This window comes from Phyllobates terribilis, unplaced genomic scaffold (assembly GCF_046119375.1).
Source record: "Phyllobates terribilis strain yellow unplaced genomic scaffold, ASM4611937v1 Scaffold_2__4_contigs__length_985480577, whole genome shotgun sequence".
Lineage (NCBI taxonomy): Eukaryota > Metazoa > Chordata > Amphibia > Anura > Dendrobatidae > Phyllobates > Phyllobates terribilis.
The window spans coordinates 338,206,211-338,225,790 of NW_027362762.1; the positions used below are offsets into that span (position 1 = coordinate 338,206,211).

At 47.7% G+C, this 19,580-nt stretch overlaps 2 protein-coding genes across 5 annotated transcripts in view; one reads left to right on the plus strand and one right to left on the minus strand.

Moving 5' to 3' along the window:
* Positions 1-19,580, minus strand: part of TMEM131 (transmembrane protein 131) — a 255,588-nt gene that overhangs the window by 173,053 nt on the left and 62,955 nt on the right. The gene's annotated exons all lie outside the window — the stretch shown is intronic.
* Positions 6-18,061, plus strand: LOC141208395 (uncharacterized). The gene is made up of 6 exons (XM_073664553.1): positions 6-422; positions 879-989; positions 1,327-1,470; positions 3,118-3,766; positions 17,102-17,343; positions 17,703-18,061. The coding sequence occupies exons 1-6, from the start codon at positions 387-389 to the stop codon at positions 17,880-17,882; spliced, it is 1,362 nt and encodes a 453-aa protein (XP_073520654.1). The 5' UTR covers positions 6-386; the 3' UTR covers positions 17,883-18,061.

The following is a 19,580-nucleotide window of genomic DNA, read 5'->3' on the forward strand; positions in this document are numbered from 1 at the left end:
ACAGAATTATTAATGTATACTGACCACATAGTACACTTCAAAGTTCATAAATACTACACACCATGTCCAGAATAATACATGCCGACCCCTCATATACTCAGTACATTTGATATATAACATTAAACCTTTATAAATGATAAACAAGACACACAATCTGAACTTGCATCGTAGTTAAGTCTTCTTTGTCTCTGGTTCCGGATGGCAATATGTCTGACGTCCATGTTATGACCTGGTGTGCGGTGGGCAAGCTGTTCAATTACAGTGGAAACACCATTCACTCAGTCAAATCTGCTTGTCCTACATCTTCCTGCCCTCTTCCTACAAAGTTTCTTTGAGATGACCACACTACAATCAGCACAGTACATCAGATTGCACTACAATCAATTATGGATCCACTTAATATGAAGATGATATATAAAAAGGTAATGACATTTATAAGCATACTATTACTGTTTGTTATTTAAAGGTAAGCTGTCATCATGATTTCTAATGCTATTTACAGACCTGCAGGTTTGATGTGCAGTCAAATTGCGTTACAAGTCATGTGTTACCCATAATGCATCTACACATTAGCCTATTTACATCTATTACATACTGAAAATGTACTGCTCTAGATAAACATCCTATATGGGTACTTCCGTGTACGGTTTTAAAATTTATGCTTTTAGTTTATGTAACATTTATCATGGTTTTTCCAAAAATTATGAATTCACCCCCCCCCCTTTCCTCCTCCCTGAAGAATGCCTTACCTCCTAGTGGCCACCAACAATAACAAAAGGTCATGTATTCCCCCAATGTCACATGAGAGAATTTGGATATTTTGTCTTTGAAAATATTTTGGTTTTAATCTTTGTAAAATTTCCATGCTCTTCCTGCAGACTGGTGATCATGGTTACATAAAATGTAGAAAGCTAATCCAGGCCACTAAAAAAATGGATTGTCCTGCCAAAATATATGTATATCATATCATAAGATATCCGGATTTTCAGGTATGTAACAAAGTTGATGTGTAACCTCCTCCCAATAAACAAATTTTACATTGTGTTTTAATTAATTCCTTGCACCACATTTATAATTTGACATATTTGTGGCTGAGTGTGTCTTGTTTTCTCAAAGCTTTATTTTTTATAGTTACAATTTTGAGCCACATTTTAGTCCATTTATCTTTTTTTTTTTAATGCTGAGCACTGCTTGATGCCTCAACTATTAGTTTCTAATATGTGAATGTTCCTTTTAACTTTTTTATAAAATGGCTTAGTTTCACAAAATAGTCAAGAGAAAGGAAACTACATCTATGTATTTTTCTTTTTTTTTTTGTTTTTTTAGATCACAAGAAACACAGCTTGGCACAAAAGAATGGCATCTAAAAAAATGAATCAAGAGATTACAAAAGACAACAAAGTTTTACACTGTTATGTTGTTCAGTTTCCAAAACTGTCAGAGCATAGAAACCACCCTATAGCTGGAGAGGTAATGGATTGTGTTTCAAAACATGTTGACAATTGGAGGTTAGATCACCGATTCAACCCACCTTTATCAAAAAATGTCCATATTGTCTTTAAAAACTTTTTATATCATAATATGGATTATTATTCATAACTATCTAATGGGTGGTTCCCTTTCACCAATTTGGTCGCCATTTACTATAGTACCTGTGTTAAACAATATCTACAGTGCTAGAGCGGATGAGCTGTGTGATTGGCTGCCGTGTTCTTCATGTAATTCTACATCTGTCATTCTTTCTACATTGCACATAATTATCCTTTTAGATTTATTTGGCTTCCAAATAAAGTATATTAAATGGACATACTTATAATGTGCCAACACAAGTGGCCCTCATAAGTCTACCTCTTGCTAAAAAATTCATATCACTTAATGGATCACTTTATTGTGCTTTAATAAAGCAAACTGGACATTTTAAGTCGCTTCACGTGCCTACCTCAACCGCCACAGTGTGACTGTGTATAATATACATGTATATATGTGTCTCTATCTCTATCCTGACTGCGCATGCATGACGCTCAGTCTGGCTCCAGACAGAAGCAGGCATGGACCCTTTACAGGTAAGAGGAGTGTATGGCACTGGAGATCGCGGTATGCGTAGACACAACGCATACTGCGATCTCTGGCGCCATACTGACATACTTACCTGACCGGGAGGAGCGTTGCCACGGTGCCTCTCTTCTGGCCGGAGACCGGGGGCAGGAGTGAGGTGTTGGATTGGTGCATGCGCATAGCGCTATCCAGCACCATTTTACTGAAGACACATTTGCAGTGTTCAGCAAAATGGCGCCGGACAGCGCTGTGCTCCGGTGCCGCACTCCTCCCCCGGCCTGCGGCAGAACAGGACGCTGCAGCGCTGGAGCACAGGGAAGAAAGGTGAATATAAGTGTGTTTTTTTTTTTTTTTTTTGTGTACAGCGTGAAAGGGATGAGGGGGCCACACATACCGGGATTGGGGTGTGAGGGGGGCCACGCATACCGGGATTGGGGGATGAGGGGTGCCACGCATACCGGGATAGGATGGTGGAGACAGGAGGGGGGCAGCACATACCAGCATGGGAGACCATATACCAATAAAAATGCTCGCCACCCGGGCGTAGAAGGGTTCAATTGTTAGTACTGTATATATTATATTATTGTGGCGGTTGAGGTAGGCACGTGAAGCGACTTAAAATGTCCAGTTTGCTTTATTAAAGCACCATAAAGTGATCCCCAAACAATAAAAAATAAAAAGGGTTTCTTTGCAGTAAGACAGGATACACAGTCCTAACAATGGCATTTCAAGGTTAAAGCAGCACACAAAAAAACATGGAGCATGACACCGCGGAATTCTTACCTCTACAAATACAGATAATGAATTTCACTTGGAGTTTGTCCACCATATCACACCCCAGGCTGTGGATTTGTGAGTAGTCAGACCCAACCATCTCTGACTGCTCAGTAACCTATCTGACACTTTCTAGCTAGCTTAAATCAGATGATAACCATCTGATCCATATCTTCCATCTGTATGTAAGTTAATATGAGATTTTGTTGTGTTTACTTTAATTCTGGATTCGATATAAAGTTTGTTTTTTATATGACTGATAAAAAAAATGTTGTAATTATTTTTTAGGTAGCTAATATCCGTGAAAAAATCGACCCAAGAGTTGTGGACAAAATTTTGGAGCTTTACCAGAGTGGTATTCGTAAAAAAAGAGATATCAAAAAACTCGTGGAGCATTTTGTCGTTCAAGAGCTCTTCACAGGGCTTGATCTTCCACAATCCTCAAGACGAAGATATTATCCCACGTTGAAGGACATCACAAATATAATGGGTCGAACTTCTAAAGGGACCACTACCTCTGTGTTTGACCAAAGCAAGGTATTGGATTTGGTTTCTAAGTGGCAACAAGAAGATAATAGAGCCAGCATTTATTGTCGTCCTCATTCTGTAAAGGGGGAAGACCAAGATGAGCAAAAATTTCTTTTGTGCTATCAAAGACACTGGCAAAAAAGACTCCTTTCAACCTATGGTAATAGTATTACACTGCTTGATGCCACTTACAGGACAACAAGATATGCACTACCTTTATATTTTCTTTGTGTACGCACAAATGTGTGCTATACTGTGGTAGCTGCTTTTGTGGTTCAACAGGAACGGACTGAATATATCATAGAAGCTTTGAAAATGATTAAGGACTGGAATCCAACTTGGAACCCATCTTGTTTCATGCTTGACTTTTGCTTAGAAGAAATAAATGCCATCGCACAAGTATTTGCAGGTAATTTTAAGATAAAAAAAACTTTATAAAAGGTTATCTTTTAACATCCCAAGCATTTGTCACTAACATTATTTACACAAGACCTTACACTTATCACTCTAATCCCTACATTTTTATATAAATATTTTTTTTTGCTTCCCGTAGTATTTGGATTGAGAAGAGTGTTACAGTCCTTGAAAGATGCGTGTGGATGCACTCACTTTTCAGCAACATCCATCACTAATGGAACAGGAGACAGGGCTGCAGTTACTTTATGTAGTTTATTGTATCTGAGGACATCCAGGATCCATGTTGATAGAAGCTGCGGGAGAGGCCAGTACTGTGCCATCTTTTGTTTTTATAGCTTCTAACTGTGAAACATTACTTCTTCAGGGACCAGACATACAAGTCAGTGACATCAGCACTAGTCCACAGGTTCTATCACCACCCTCAAACAAACTATTATCACAGGATGTTTCTAGTGTCACTGATTGCTTTTATCTACGCTCCTTTTGACTTCATTTGAGGGTGGTGACAGAAGCAGATTGTTGGTGCTGTTCTCACCTCTGACACCTTCCTTCACCCAAGATGCAGGACTAGAGATGGGCGAGCCTTTGGAAGCTCGATGTCACATGTTGTCTGCTCCGCAGTCCACGTGAATTGCTCCACGCGTGACACTCTAATTCGGTTCGTCGAACTTGCACTATTCGATGAACAGTTCGCCGAGCTTCTGAATCCCATTGAAAACAAAAGGAGGCAAAATCAAGGGTCTACAAAACACATTATAATGGGCACAAAAGCTGCCAAACACAGCTCAAATTTGGGACAGACACAAGGAAAAGTGCCATCTATTTTCCAGAGTTAAAATTTTCATCATTATGCATGCATGGAAAAGGCCTGGCCCAGTATTTCAAGCTTCAGATGTAGGCATGGTGCTCAGCCCTGCTAAATACAGGAAACAGACAAGGAAACCCCCAAAACGAGTCTCCACATTTCAAAAAATTAGGGCCAGGTACCACCAAAATGGCATCAAGTGGCCCACAATAAAATTTGGAGAATGGCAATATCAATGCAGCATACTGAAAAGTAAATTGTCTACTCAGAGCAGTCCACTACTGGGGTGGAAAAGTCCTTGGAGATCTATGACTTCATCTTGATGAAAGTTAGGTGGTCTACACTTTCAGGGGACAGTCGGATGTGCTTATCCGTCAGGATGTCGCCAGCAGCGCTGAAGACATGTTCTGAAAAAATGCTTGCTGCCGGACATGACAAAACCTCCAAGGCATGACTGGCAAGCTCAGGACATTCTTCCATTTTTTTGAAGCCCAAAATGCAAAAGGGTCCAACTTCTCCCTTCCTGCCAATGGCATGGATATTGAACTCTAGATACTCCTGCACCATCCTCTCCAATCGTTCACTACGTGTCAAAATTGTACTCATTTATACTGGTGGATAGGCTGGTTGAAAAAATTGGTGAAACGTTTCCAAGAAATTGCTGACACAAACATTAGCAGAAGCAATGTATGGTGACGACTCAACGTCCCCCCGGTTTGTTAGTGTAGATTTGTCATGCGTACGGTGTCCCTCAGTACTGTGTTGGGGAAAATCAGTCCTAAGATTGTATACAAGCAGCTTTTTTTTTTTTTTTTGGCTACTCCAGCATGCGTCCCTGTCCAGGGCAGGAAGTATCTGTCTAAACTTACTGTTGAACCGCGGATCCAACAGTGTCGCAAGCCATTATTTGTCGTTAATTCAAATCCTAACAATACGGGCATCATATTGCAGATAGTGCAGCAAGAAGGCGCTCATGTGTCTGTGTACATGAGGCTCAAGTCCTTGTGTTGCGGAGAGAGAACATTTCCACTTGCTTCCTCCGTTCTCTCCCGCCAACCTGGGACAACAGAAAGGGAAATCATTTCTTCCTTATCTCCTGACTGTTCTGTGCCCAACACCTCTTCATCCTCATCTTCCTCCATTTGTTCCTCAGCTCCTGCATCTTCACCACCAGTTTGTCTGGTACCATTAGCTCCTCTGTCGCTCTACTCCACCTTGACATGCCACCTGGCTGTGTGACTAGAGTCCGGACCTTTTGAGATCTTCATCCCCTTTCCACGTCCTCCTATTCTTGCTCCTCCTCTTCCTGTGGTACCACCACCTCATCCTGTAGATTTTTCCAAGTTTTCTCCAGCATGTAGATGAGTGGAACAGTGATGTTGATGACTGCATCGTCAGTGCTAACCATCTTGGTAGCCATTTCGAAACTGTGAAGGAGGGTGCAGAGGTCCTTGTTCTGTGCCCACTCTGGAACATTCATTTGCACCACATTCAGCTTGCTTTGAGTCACTATACGCATCTTTACTATGCCAGGGCTTGTCGCTGCTGCCACAGTCGCTGCAACATGTGCAGAGTGGAATTGCACTGTGTTGGCATATTGCATATGAAACGGTTAACCGGTTGTCCAAAAGACCTCTGTAGCGATGCTAGTAGATGAGCCGTGGGGTGAGAATGGCGGAAGTGAGCACACAGCGACCGTGCCTTGTGAAGCAGCTCATCCAGGCCGGCATAGTGGCGTAGGAATTGCTGGACAAGGTTGAGGATGTGAGCAAGGCATGAGTGTAGAGCCACCACCAGGTTTGCACACTGCCTTCCCTGGCTCCAGGTTTAGCAAAGACATCCATTGGTCAAACTCGGCTTGCATAGCTGTCTACAACTCTTCAGCTGTGTGACTTGCATCTCCAAGGCATTTTAATTTAAACACTGCCTAATGGCGGAGAGCCCTGGCAGTGCAGTACAGAGTTGGGGGGAAGGGGGGAGTTGAACTGTTACAACATTAAGGAAGAAGTCGAGGGTGCAGCTGGAGGCCCTAGAGGAGTTGGATGAGGCAGAAGCATTGGATGAAGAGGTGCAGGCAGAAGTTTGTCCCAAGTCTTGAAATCCACAAGACTTGGAGTAGCCCCATCCCCCGCCTGGCCTCGCAGCCACCAGAGTCACCCAGTGGCCAGTGAGGGAGATGTAACGCCCCTGGCCATATTTGCTCGTCCAGGTGTCAGTAGTGATATGCACCCTGTCAGTGTTTCTCAAGGTACAAGTAATGTCTGCGACATGCTAATGTATCGCAGGCACAGCTTTCTTTGAAAAGTAGTGGCGATTGGGAAACTGATAATAGGTGTCTGCAACGGCCATCAGCTTGCAGCAACCATCTATATCCACCAGCATTTCCGTGGCCAACAAATGGGAGATGGTCAACTTCAAACGGGATGTGTTGAATAAAATAATCTTTTCAATGACCACACCTGCGGGACTGAGGGCTGGCTGCTGTACTGACAGAGGGTGGATTAGGATGTACCCGACAAACTGCTGCACTGTGAAGGAGGTGCAGGCTGAGATGTTCTGGTGGGTTTACAAACAAGTGGTGTGCTCGGTGTCTGTAATCAGTCCAGAGAAACAGTTGTGGCTGAGGATGCAGCGCTTGTCGGGCTTGCAGCCCTCAGTCTCTGTGGGAACATGCTACTGACTCGCCCCCTGGGCCTTGGGGCACTCGGATCCGGGCAATAGGGGGAACGATGGGAGTAGTAGTGGCAACCCGGTTCCGTGGCTCAGGGTGGTCAGGCCAATGGTAGTCTGCTACGTTCTGCTGATAATGTCCGACTACGCCACCCGTGGATTTGCGGTCATTAGGAACCGCCGCTGCAGGGCAGACCGCTGGGGCTGATGATATATGCAGCTGGGATGGTGTGACTCCCCACGGGAAGAGTGCGGCCCCAGGGCAGTATAATGGATGGTGGGAGCAATGGTAGTGAGAGTCCCGGTGCCGATAGTGCTGGAGGAGCAAGGAGCACACAGACAACAAGTTGCAGTCCAGGGTCTTTACTAAAATAGGTAAACTGACCCATAAACAGTCCCAGCTAGGAGGGGACCTGGATGTCTGAGAGCAACGGGGAAATTGGCCCTGGTCAGGGTGAGGTTGTAGGCCTACCGTGCTTTCTGCGCTCCTTCTGGCTATCTCCTCGTTATAGGGTAACAGCCCACGCTTCCGAGCTTTCCGTGTATTCTCGCCTGTATGGCCTGCGACGTGGGTTCCTTTCTGCTCCCAGCCTTGTACGGCTTTACTGGTCCCTTCGGTTGTGGCAGGGCCTCCAGGCTTCTTAGGCCAAGGAATATACAGTCCCTTGCGGACTGGTTCTCTGCTGGAGGATGTAGAATCCTCCCAGCCTCAGACACCAAAGTCTGGTAAAGTCAGTCTCTTATCTGCCAAGACAGGCTTGCTTCGCCTCTTGTCTCTGGCTTGTGGCTCTCCTCCTGCCACACTTCCTCTTAGGTGCAGTGCAACTGTCTGTCCCTGCTCTGCTCTGGGACAAGTCTCAGTGCTGAGACAGGCCATCAAGTTCTCCCTAACCCTGCCCCCAGTACCAGCTTTTATAGGGGCAGCCAGCTCTCCCTACTGGCCTGAGACAGGAGGCATTGCATGCTAATGTTCCCCTGACTAGAGAACCTCCCCCTTGCTCTCAGACACAGCTTTAATTACACTTGTGGCATCCAGGCCAGGGTGACACACTACCTAACCTCCTTTTCAGCAGCAGAAGGGAAGGAAGGGAGACACAGATCCATTACTAGTGGGTAGGCGGAGCCCCACAGGATAGTTCACCTCAGATTAGAAAAAAGTGATGACCGGCCCCTTCAGCTTAGGCTCCTCCTACTCCCATGTCCTTCAGTCTAAAATTTGAGGTCGCAGAGGATAGTCGCTGCCTTGGCAGCTCCTCAGAAAAAAAATTTCTTTTATCATTTCCGGAGACCTGGACCCCCCGTGGTCTAGAGGTCTCAGGGGGTCTCGGCGCTGCTGGGACCCCTGACCCTCCCCTGGCAGATCTGCGTACCCCCTAAGGAGGTCCCCGCAGAAGCCTGCCGGCCCCGGGGGATACAGGGCTCTCCCTGGCGGAGACGCACACCGCTTCTGTGGGGTCCCTGCACGCTCCGCCGTGGGGGGGAGCAAAGGGCCACGGCGCCACATATCCCTGGGGGTCCCTGTGGCGCTCAGCTGGGTAAGTGCTCTCAAGGTCTGAGTGCTTCAGCGGCTGCGGCGGCAGCCACTGTTACAAGTGGTGACTGCTGTTTTGTCCTTGCAGGAAGGATATCACCGCTGCATACGGCGTTTGTGTAACTCTCTGCTAGCAGGGGAGCAGGGACGGAGGAGCCGCGGACTCCGTTAGTATGCGGCGTGGGGCGTGGCTTCGCGCCTCTCTGCTGCCTGTCATCTTAGTCTCAGGCAGGAAGCGTGCGCTGGAGCTGACCCAGCCCCTTCTTCTTCCGGGTCCTTCTGAAGGCGTCCATACTTCGTGCAGCGCCTCCTGCTCCCTGCTCTCTACACCACCAGACACCGGGAAGAGCAGTCACCGCGGCCAGCTGGTGAGTCACTTCTGCCTTTTAAGGCAGAAGATTCCTTTTTCTCACTATTGCAGCGCAGAGCACCTTACTGCTGGCCTGTTAAGGCAGACAGGGTGTGCTATATCCGGCGCTGCTACCTCTGCTGAGGAGGCTCTGGGACTCGCACATCTCTGTCCTTTTAAGTCAAAGGTGTATTGCGTGGTCAGCAGCGCTAACCCCTTCTGAACGGGGTCTGGCCTCATCAGGGCAGTTAACCCTTTCTGGATGTGCATGCTTCTGGGATCAGAGGGTGAATCACCCTAGTCTGTTAGGTTAACTTTTGCTCTGCAGGCAGCTGGGGTAGCTCTTCTCCCTCTAAGGAGGAGCTTTAACCCTTCAGTGCTTGGTGATTTTCTGTGTAGGAACAGGCTGTGGTAGCGGAATCACACATCCTCGGTTACTGTACCCATTGTAAGGGGTTATTACCGCCTTATCTGCGACGCTCGCAACTGTGTGGGGGCATGTCGTATCAGGGACTAGGGGGCGCGGACCTCTCCCCCGGTCCGCTTCAGGATCGGTCACGCGTATCTGATGCGCCGGGGTCTTCGACGGCATCAGGTTCGACACTGGTCGTGGGTCTCAGTGATGTTAAAGTGGAGGCGCTCACACGCTCCATTGACAGTCTATCTGACCTCCTGGGTCATTGGGTATCAGCTAAGTCCCAACCGACGTCACGAGGCAAGAAGCGCCACAGGCCTGTGGTGGCGCTGTCTCCTCCGCGCAGTGTCGGAGGCTTCGGAATCACCGACAAACTCTGCTGGTGAGATCTCAGATTCTGATGAAGAGGATCGGCAGGGTCGCTCTGCTTCTCTTTCGGGCCGCGTGGACTCTTTTATTGGGGCTATGCGGGAGGCGTTACAGCTGTCTGAAGAGGTGACGAGGCTCCCTGGCAAGTCGGCCCGGCTGTATCAGGAGTCGCGTCGGGCTCGTTCGACGCTGCCGGCGCACGATGAACTTAACGAGGCGGTGGAGAAGGAACTCCTGTGTCCGGATAAACGCTTCCAGGAGATGCGGTTTTTTGATGCCCCGTATCCCTGCTCCACGGAGACTATCGCTAATTGGGTTCCCTCTCCTGAAGTGGACGTACCATTGTCTCAGCTGAGCAAATCTTCTTTGCTTCCTGTTTAAAGGGAAGGCGAGTCTACAGGAACCTTTGGACAGAAGGACAGAGTTAGCGGCGAAGTCCATCTACGAGGCCGCGGGTCATGGATTCCGAGCGGCCTTGGGGGCCATGTGGGCTGGTGAGGCTTCTCTGCGGTGGTTGGATCAGCTGCGGACGGCGTGGCAAGATGGGACTCCGCTGTCTGAGGTGGAAAGGCTCTTCCAGCTGTTGGAAGAGGCGGCCCGATATGGCAGGGACGCAGTGCGGGATACTACTTCGGTTCTGTCCAGGGCTCAATCCTCGGCCATCACAGTCAGGAGAGCACTGTGGCTTAAACAGTGGACTGGAGACGCAGTATCCAAACAAGGTTTGTGGAGTCTGACGTACAAGGGCGGTCAGCTTTTTGGTTCGGACCTCACGGAGCTGATGGCCAAGGACAAGGATACGGCTTTGCCGCAGCGGAAAGCAGCGGCTTCTACATCTGGCAAGTCAAGTGCCGGTAGTGGTTGTCGGTACTTTCGGCCCAGGGGACGGTTCGGTCAGCCCTCTTGGAGATCGGGTCGTCCCTCGTCTTCCAGAAAGACAACCCAGAAATACAGTACACCCTGGAAACATTTCCGTCAGGACAAACGGGAGGTTGACAAAAAGCACGCTAAGGCGGACTGACGCCAGGAACCCACTCGAGGGCTCTCGGGTGGGAGGTCATCTGCTACAATTTGGGTCGGTTTGGGCGTCCCACGTATCGGACACCTGGGTGACGCGGGTTATGTCGGCAGGCTATTTCATAGTTTCATTCTCGACCCCCGGACAGGTTTCGTCAGTCTCACATCCCGTCCAAGCCCAAGCTGACTGCTGCGGGAGGTCGACTCTCTTCTGCAGCAGGGTGTGGTGGTTCCGGTTCCGCCGGAGGACCGGGGAAGGGGGTTTTACTCCAACCTTTTTGTGGTCCCCAAAAAGGAGGACAAGTTTCGCCCCATTCTGGACCTCAAAGAATTGAATTTTCATGTTCGTACCCGGAAATTCCGTATGGAGTCTCTTCGCTCTGTCGTGGCGGCCCTGTCACAGTACTATTTCTTGGTGTCAATCGACATCCGCAACGCCTATTTGCATGTCCCTATCGGCAGGGCTCACCAGCGCTTCCTGCGTTTCGCCATAGGTCAGGCCCATTACCAGTTTGTGGCCCTACCATTCGGGTTGGCCTCGGCGCCCAGGGTTTTTATAAAGATTCTGGCGCCGCTCATGGCGCTCCATCGAAGGCAAGGAGTTACGATTCTCCCCTACCTGGACGACCTGTTAATTGTGTCGCCCACAGCGGAGGTGGCGGTGACAGCTCGCGATCTCTCCCTTCAGCACCTGGAGGACTTCGGGTGGCTGGTCAATTGGAAGAAGTCGTCATTGGAGTCGTCGCAGTCAATCCTGTTCTTGGGGATGCTTTTCGACACGGTATGGGCAGTGGTGTCCCTGCCTCCGGACAAACAAGCGAACCTTCGTCACAATGTCCAGGCTATGAGGTTGGCGATGGCAATGTCCCTTCGGAAGTGTATGCGCCTTCTGGGTCTGATGGTGGCGGCAATGGAAGCGGTACCGTTTGCACAATTTCATTCCTGGGGTCTCCAAAATCTTATTCTGACCCGTTGGGATCGATTGGCGGCTTCGCTGGATCGCTGTCGGTATCTCCCGCAGGGTGCGAGAGTCTCTTGGATGGTGGTTACGTCCGGAGGCTTTATCCCTGGGGAAATCCTTCCTCCTCCCACGGTGGTCGGTCATTACCACCGATGCCAGCCTGACTGGCTGGGGGGGGTTTGGAACGATCTCTGGGTTCAGGGGGTCTGGTCGTCAGAGGAGTCGTCTCTGCCTATCAACATCCTGGAGTTGAGAGCAATATTTCTCTGCCTCCGACATTGGACAGTCCCTTTGAGCGGTCTGCCGGTCCGGATTCAGACGGACAATGCGACAGCTGTCGCGTATATCAACCATCAGGGAGGGACGAGGAGTTCCAGACTCATGATGGAGGTCTCTCGGATCCTGGTATGGGCAGAGTCCAGGGTTCCAGCCATCTCCGCGATTCACATCCCAGGAGTGCTGAATATCACGGCGGACTTCCTCAGTCGCGAGCAGGTGGATCCCGGAGAATGGAGTCTTCATCCGGAAGTTTTTGCACTGCTGTGCTCCCGCTGGGGGACTCCCCAAGTGGACTTGATGGCATCCAGGCTGAACGCCAGGATTCCGACGTTCACGTCCAGGTACAGGGACCCGGAGGCTGTGGCGGTAGATACTCTAGTAGCCCCGTGGGACCATTTCGAGCTGATCTACATGTTTCCGCCGGTATCCTTGCTTCCTCTGGTGATCCGGCAGATCAAACTCGAACGAATTTTGGCGATTTTGGTGGCGCCGGATTGGCCGCGGAGGGCGTGGTATTTAATGCTGGTCTCTTCTGGCGGCGCCTCCGTTTCCACTGCCTCTTCGCCCGGACCTGTTAACCCAAGGGCCCATTCGCCATCCGGACCTGAAGTCACTTCGTTTGACGGCGTGGCACTTGAGACCGAGATCTTGACCCGTCGGGGGTTTTCGGCCGAGGTCATTGCCACCTTGCGGGCGGCCAGAGGTCCAGCTACGACTAGCATTTATCACAGAACTTGGGAGGCCTTCTATTCGTGGTGTTCTGGATCGTCAAGGAACCCGAGGGTTTTTTCCATTCCCAACGTCTTGGCTTTTCTGCAATGTGGTTTGGCCAAGGGTCTGGCGGTTGGTACCTTGCGGGGTCAGGTATTTGCACTATCCGTGCTTTTTCGGAAGGCTATTGCCTCGCGCAGGGATGTGCATTCGTTTTTTCGTGGGGTTGCACGTCAGTTTCCGCCTCGGAGGGCGTTTGTGGCTCCTTGGCGGCTCAATCTAGTCTTGGGGGCTCTTCAGCATGGACCGTTTGAGCCTATGGATTCAGCTACGCTTTACTTGCTTTCTTGGAAGGTGGCCTTCCTGGTGGAGGTCACCTCTTTGAGAAGGGTTTCTGAGTTGGCGGCACTGTCTTGCTCGCCCCCTTTTCTGGAGTTCCACTCAGATCACGTGGTGCTTCGTACCCATTGCGATTTTCTGCCTAAAGTGGTGTCGCGTTTCCACGTCAATCAGGACATTGTGTTGCCCTCCCTCTGTCCGAAACCGAAGAGTCCAAAGGAGCGGGCCTTGCACGCGTTGGATTTGGTGCGGACGTTGAAGTTCTATCTTACAATCACGCAAGGGTTTCGGAAGTCGGACACTCTTTTTGTGATTCCTGCTGGTCGTCGGCGTGGTGTGCGGGCTTCCAAGGATACTATAGCTCGGTGGATACGTTCGGCTATCCTGGAGGCGTACCAGCTCAAGGGCGAGCCTTGTCTGGTTAAGGTTCGAGCTCATTCCACGAGAGCTGTTGGTTCGTCGTGGGCTTTTCGTCAGGGGGCCTCGGCAGCGCAGCTCTGCCGGGCGGCTACCTGGCGCTCCGTTCACACTTTTACTAAATTTGATAAAGTGGACGTGAGTGCTTCCGCCGATGCGGCCTTGGGACGGAGGGTCCTGCAGGCGGCGGTTTTAGGTTATCTCTTTATCTCGTTTTCGGCTCTTGTTGCGCGCTTGCCTAAGTTGTTGGGGTGTTGGCGATTCTGCCACGGTTTCCCACCCTTGAGTTCTGGACTGCTTTGGGACGTCCCCCTAGTAATGGATCTGTGTCTCCCTTCCTTCCCTTCTGCTGCTGAAAGACGGATTTTGGTAAGACCTTACCTGTAAAATCCTTTTCAGCGAAGGAAGGAAGGGAGACACAGCACCCTCCCATGGCAGAAGTGTATTATTGTTTTCCAGATGCGGCGCGACTCCTCTCTGATGGCGGTCATCTGGGCTGGGGTCGGCGATCTAGGGCTCTGTTCCAGCATTGCCAGCTCATCGCAGTTGTCAGGTCCAGTGAGTAGTGCCTGGGACTGTGTGTTTTTTCTGTTATATGCATAACCTGTTCTCTCGCATTTCTGAATTTTCGGAGGGGGTTGTGTTGTTCCGCTGGTGTTGTCTGCTCTTCCTTAGCTTGTGTACGGACTGAAGGACATGGGAGTAGGAGGAGTCTAAGCTGGAGGGGCCGGTCGTCACTTTTTTCTAATCTGAGGTGAACTATCCTGTGGAGCTCCGCCTACCCACTAGTAATGGATCTGTGTCCCTCTTCCTTCCTTCGCTGAAAAGGATTTTACAGGTAAGTTCTTACCAAAATCTGTCTTTTTTCCTCCTCTGCTGAGCTGGTCAGCTGCGTTACTCTGGGCTCATTCCAAGTCAGATCTAAAACCTCATCATCCGCTCTGTTGTCCAACTCCTCGCCATGAGTCGCCCTCCTACACTTGCTGCTCTGAACGTACAGTGCGGGTTTTCCTCAGGTATCTGACTCTCATCATCGCCATCAACTCTACCCCGGGGGGTTAACGTCTGGCAACCAGGGTTTTGATTTCTGCTAGAACCTAATTTCCTCTATCTCCAGAGAAAGATTGCAAAAGATTTTGGGCATCGGTTCAGATGCTTTCCTCCTCTGGAGTATGTTTGGAGCAGACCTCTGATGCCCATGGAATATAATGTGTGAACATCTCAGCAGAAGCCGTCATCTGTGTTTCCCCAGTCATTTGTGCGGTTGGAGACTTGTGAGTGTGACACATGGGTAATTGGGGCGCCACCTCTGAGGACTGTACTGTTTGATGATGGGGTGGAGGAACAGGACAGGCCACTTGATGCAGTGGTTTCCATTAACTGTAGCAAAAGCTCTTTCTGGGCCTCATCCACAACTCGTATTTCTCTGCTGCTGGCAAACAGAGACTGGAGTAGGCCATCCAGTAACAGAAGTTGTCACTTCGCTTGGGATACGACGATAAGCCAATGTTTGGTTACTACTGCTTTCAGTAATATTACCAGTAGCACCTACCCCCACATACACCTCCAACACCAAGACTAGTTCCCCTTTACAATAAACTTTTTCCCCTTCCCCTTTCCACCACGACCTCCGGATTAGGGATGGGCAAACTGTTTGGGTTCGTGACCGGGGTTGCGGCGATAAAGTAAGCCAATAGTTAATAATGTTAATATACTTACCGGGTGCGCATTCTCTCTTCCTGGTGTGACGCATCGCTCCGTCACTTCCAGGCCGCACCTTATCATCTTGGTGTATGTAATTGGCTGTGGCAAGTCACGTGACTATTCTCCCTGGAATTGACACAGCGTCGCGGCACAGCTGAACGGGATAACGCGGACATGGTAAGTATAATCAGCCTGATTATTAGCCATTAACTTGCTTTAACACTGCAACCCCAGTCACGAACCCAGGTAAAAACCACAAGTTCACCCATCCCTACTCAGGATTTCCCACTCGGCTTTTCTGCACACAGATTTGGTAAGCACTTGTTTGAGGCCAAATTCAACCTTTTTAGGGGAAACTGATGGATATGGCAATCGCTTCCTGAATGCAAAAAAAACCGCAGCTTTGGCAACACACACAGGTTTAGGAATTACACTTGTTCTCGGCACAAAATGCTAAAAAGCGATGGAGTACTAGCTATCTAATTGTGTAACGCGGATGGAGCTGTACGGAGTGCAGCAGCAATGTGTCTAACCAGTAACACTGAAAATGGTGGCGACTGCAAATGTCTGCTTCTTATATCCCTACAGACGTGATTTTGGTATCTAAAGAAACAGCCATAAAATGACACAAGCCCTTGTGTCTTCAACTTATGGATGTTTTATTCGCCCTGATTGGCGGCTGACCTGCAACATGCACACAGAAAATGCCGTGCAAGAGAAAAAAAATAGTCTGACACTACTGTTCCCACACCCCTCCTCTCAACAAACACATGCAAACACATCCCACCCGCTATCCTACCCGTTATCCTACACAGTCAGAAGGTAGAAGAAAAGCATCACTTAAACGCAGTAATGCTTTTTTTAATCCGATCACTCACTGAGCAAACCTTTGTTCGCTGACTTTTTTGGAAATTGGTCTTGTCTGACCAACCCAAACTGAATCGGCCATGTTCTTGCCGAATCTGAAATGGGCAAACACGTTCGAGCAAAGTTCACTCATCACTATCCAGGATGTCTTGTGACGGCTGAGAGTCAAGACTCCTATAGTAAATAACTGCAGCCCCTCCTCCTGATAGCATTGTGTTCCAGTACAGGTGAGGGATGATGAAGAAATGTAATTGCAACCCTGGTCTCCTGTGACATCCTGTTCTTTGACAAGACAAAGTGAAGGAATTCCCTCTCTCCCCTCGCCGCCACCCCCCCCCCTCCTCAACCCCAAAAAAGGGGGGGTTAGCTAGATAAGTATAAGTGTTTTGTTAGTTTAGAGTAAAGGTAGTTACATTGATAATGGTTTAAAAATAGATATTTTGAAATGAAATGTTGGGTACTGGCCCACACATTTTTAAGCAAATCTTCATTATTGTGGTGCTCTGGACCTTTTTTGGTCATGCATAGGTTAGAACGGTTATCCACTACTTGGAGACCGTTTCAGCACTGTCTCTCCTGGAGCTCTTGTAACATTGCTTGCAGGGAGGTATTGTGTGACATATCCAGTGTCCACTGCTGTTACTTCAGGTTTCTGATTTCTTAGGAGGGGTGAGTGAAGCGGTTGCTAATTGAACACATTGGATGTCATGCAAGCACTGGGAGAGCCATTGCTGACCTCTGGAACAGTGCCAGAAATTATGTAGGTATTATTTTGTTGTGGGTAAATTTAGAAACTGAGAAGGGGTTGGCTGAGTAGAGGACAGCCCCTTTAAATATTAGATACAAGTAATAGTTTAGTTAATTTGTAACTTTCTTTAAAATATTATGTTTAGATGCTGACATAAAGTTGTGTGACTTTCATCGGGAGAAAGCTTGGACAGAATGGGTTAACCAAAAAGTGCATGGTGTTCATGAAAATAAAAAAGAAGTTCTGGCCTTGCTTCGGGGCATAGCTCTTGCTTCTTCAAGAGAAGAACATGATACAGCCTTGGCTACTCTAACATCTAGCAATGTCTGGAAGAGAAATAAGATGTTGAGAATGTGGTTCTCACATAAATGGCTACCGGATATAAAGGTAAACCAACAAATATCTTTTGATTTTAGATTTATTGATACTATAGATTTATTTTATGGGTCATTATGATTATATTAATATCCAATATTTCAAATCTGATTGAAAATACTACCTAATCACAGGCAAGTAAATTTTTACTCAAAACAACATATATTTTTTGCATCAAGTACAAAGAAACATAGTTTTTACAATATGCAGAGCAGGGTTAAAGGCTTGCTTGGCATAACAAGCTGTATGTTATCTATATCTTGTAAGTAAAATCTGTCTTCATAACACCATTTTTTTATTTTTAATTGTTACTTTATAGGGCTGCTTTGCCGTATCAGTATGCTCTAACATGATTTTTTTTTTCTTACAAGAAATGGGCACATGTGTATCGTACTGGGACACAACAATTTGGAATCAATACCAACAATGGTCTAGAAAGGCAACATCAGACTTTGAAGCATTCTTATCTATCAAGTCTGAAAAACTGTAATTTAAGCCAGTTGATCCGTGTTCTGCATTTTGAATTTTTCACAGATATGTATCAAAAGTAAGTCCTTTTCAGTACTTTTTAGTGTATGCCTGTAATCATACATATCATGAACTTAACCTTACCAATAGTGTTAAATATTTTTTAGCTGTTTTCTTCTCCCATTTACCTGCATTTTTTCACATAGGTTTTTTTCTAGTTAGTAAATCAATTTAATCTTTGAATATTCCTTTTTAAAGGGATCCTGTCATCAGATCCATGATGCCCGAACTGCAGGCAGCATACATGATACTGGCTAGATTATATTGCAGATGTGTTATCTTACTCCAGGATGTTGCAGCATTTCTTAGTAACTCTGAAAAGCATGCTGGGAACCACGTGTCTCAGATTACAAGTGCAAACAGCAGGTCCTTCCCCAAACTATTCTCCCTGTCCTGCTCTGTATGACTGACAGGTCTCTCCCTATCAGTTTTTGAAGTGTGATGTACAGAAGCTTTCTGTGGACAGACGTGCTTCAAGCACTTGTCATCTAAGACACATGGTACCAGCATGCTTTACAGAGTTACTATGAACCAAGATATCTACAATATAATGTAGCCAGTATCTTTTATGCTGCCTGTGATTCAGGCATCATGGATCGTATTTCGGGTTGCCCATTACTTAAAGCACAATTTATCTTTTTTTTTTTTTTTTTTAACAGTACAGTGGTGCTTAAATGCAAGGCCTCTGGCTCCAGTCTTTACACTCACCTGCCTCAGTTTTCATCTGTTTCCAGCGTTACTACAGTTAGTGGAGATTTGGGATCTGCCAGCAGCTCCAGTTTTTTATGGGGTTGCTGTAGGTCACAAATCAATACATCTTTACGAGAGCCTAGATCTGCCTCTCATACTGCATTGAACACTTGTGAGGTTACTTCGGACTTCTATACAAAAGATGTTGCCATAGGAGTGACGCGGCACTTAAAGGATGAAGCCACGGGTCGGGAGGGTAAGTATAAGACAAGAGGCAGGGGAATTAAATTTAAAGCACCACTCCAGTGGTGCAATAAATAAAAAAAAAAAGCATGGAATGTTGCTTTAAAGCCAGAAACACACTGGGTGAAATGCATGTGAGATACTCCCACGAGTCTCACATGCCTCAACTGGCACGACCACCGGCTCTCTGGACAGGATCGGGTCAGCAGCTTTACAGAAACACATGCACCTGATACACTCCTGTCCAGAGAGCTGGCGGTCGTGCCAGGTGAGGCATGCGAGACTCTTGCGAGTATATCGCATGCATTTTGCCCAGTGTGTCTCCAGCTTTAAGGGGTTGTCCACTTGTAGGACAACCACTTCTTATTCTCCATGTGCGCACCCATCTAAAAAGAAAAAAATACCCTTGGGCCGGCACTGTTCAAGCGATGTCAGAACGATCCTTCCTGGAGCCTAGATGACATTGTTATGACAAGCAAGGTCCGAGACTAGTCACCTCCACCTTCATTCTCCTTGCCTTGGTATGCAGGAGCAATTGATATGAAGTGGGTGGCAGATGCAGAGTTCACTTAAGAATTTGAAGGTGGGGAGAAGGAAACTGGTGATGATTGGTTGTGAAGCTCACATGTCATAAAAATGGCACCTGGGCTATGGAAACGCGAGTTCGGACATCACTGGAACCGGACTGGCACTAGAGGGGAGTATAGGCTTTATTATTCTGGGGTTGAACATGGGGAGTGAGAAGGAGTAGTCCAAGCATTGGACAACCACTTTATGCAAAACCAAGA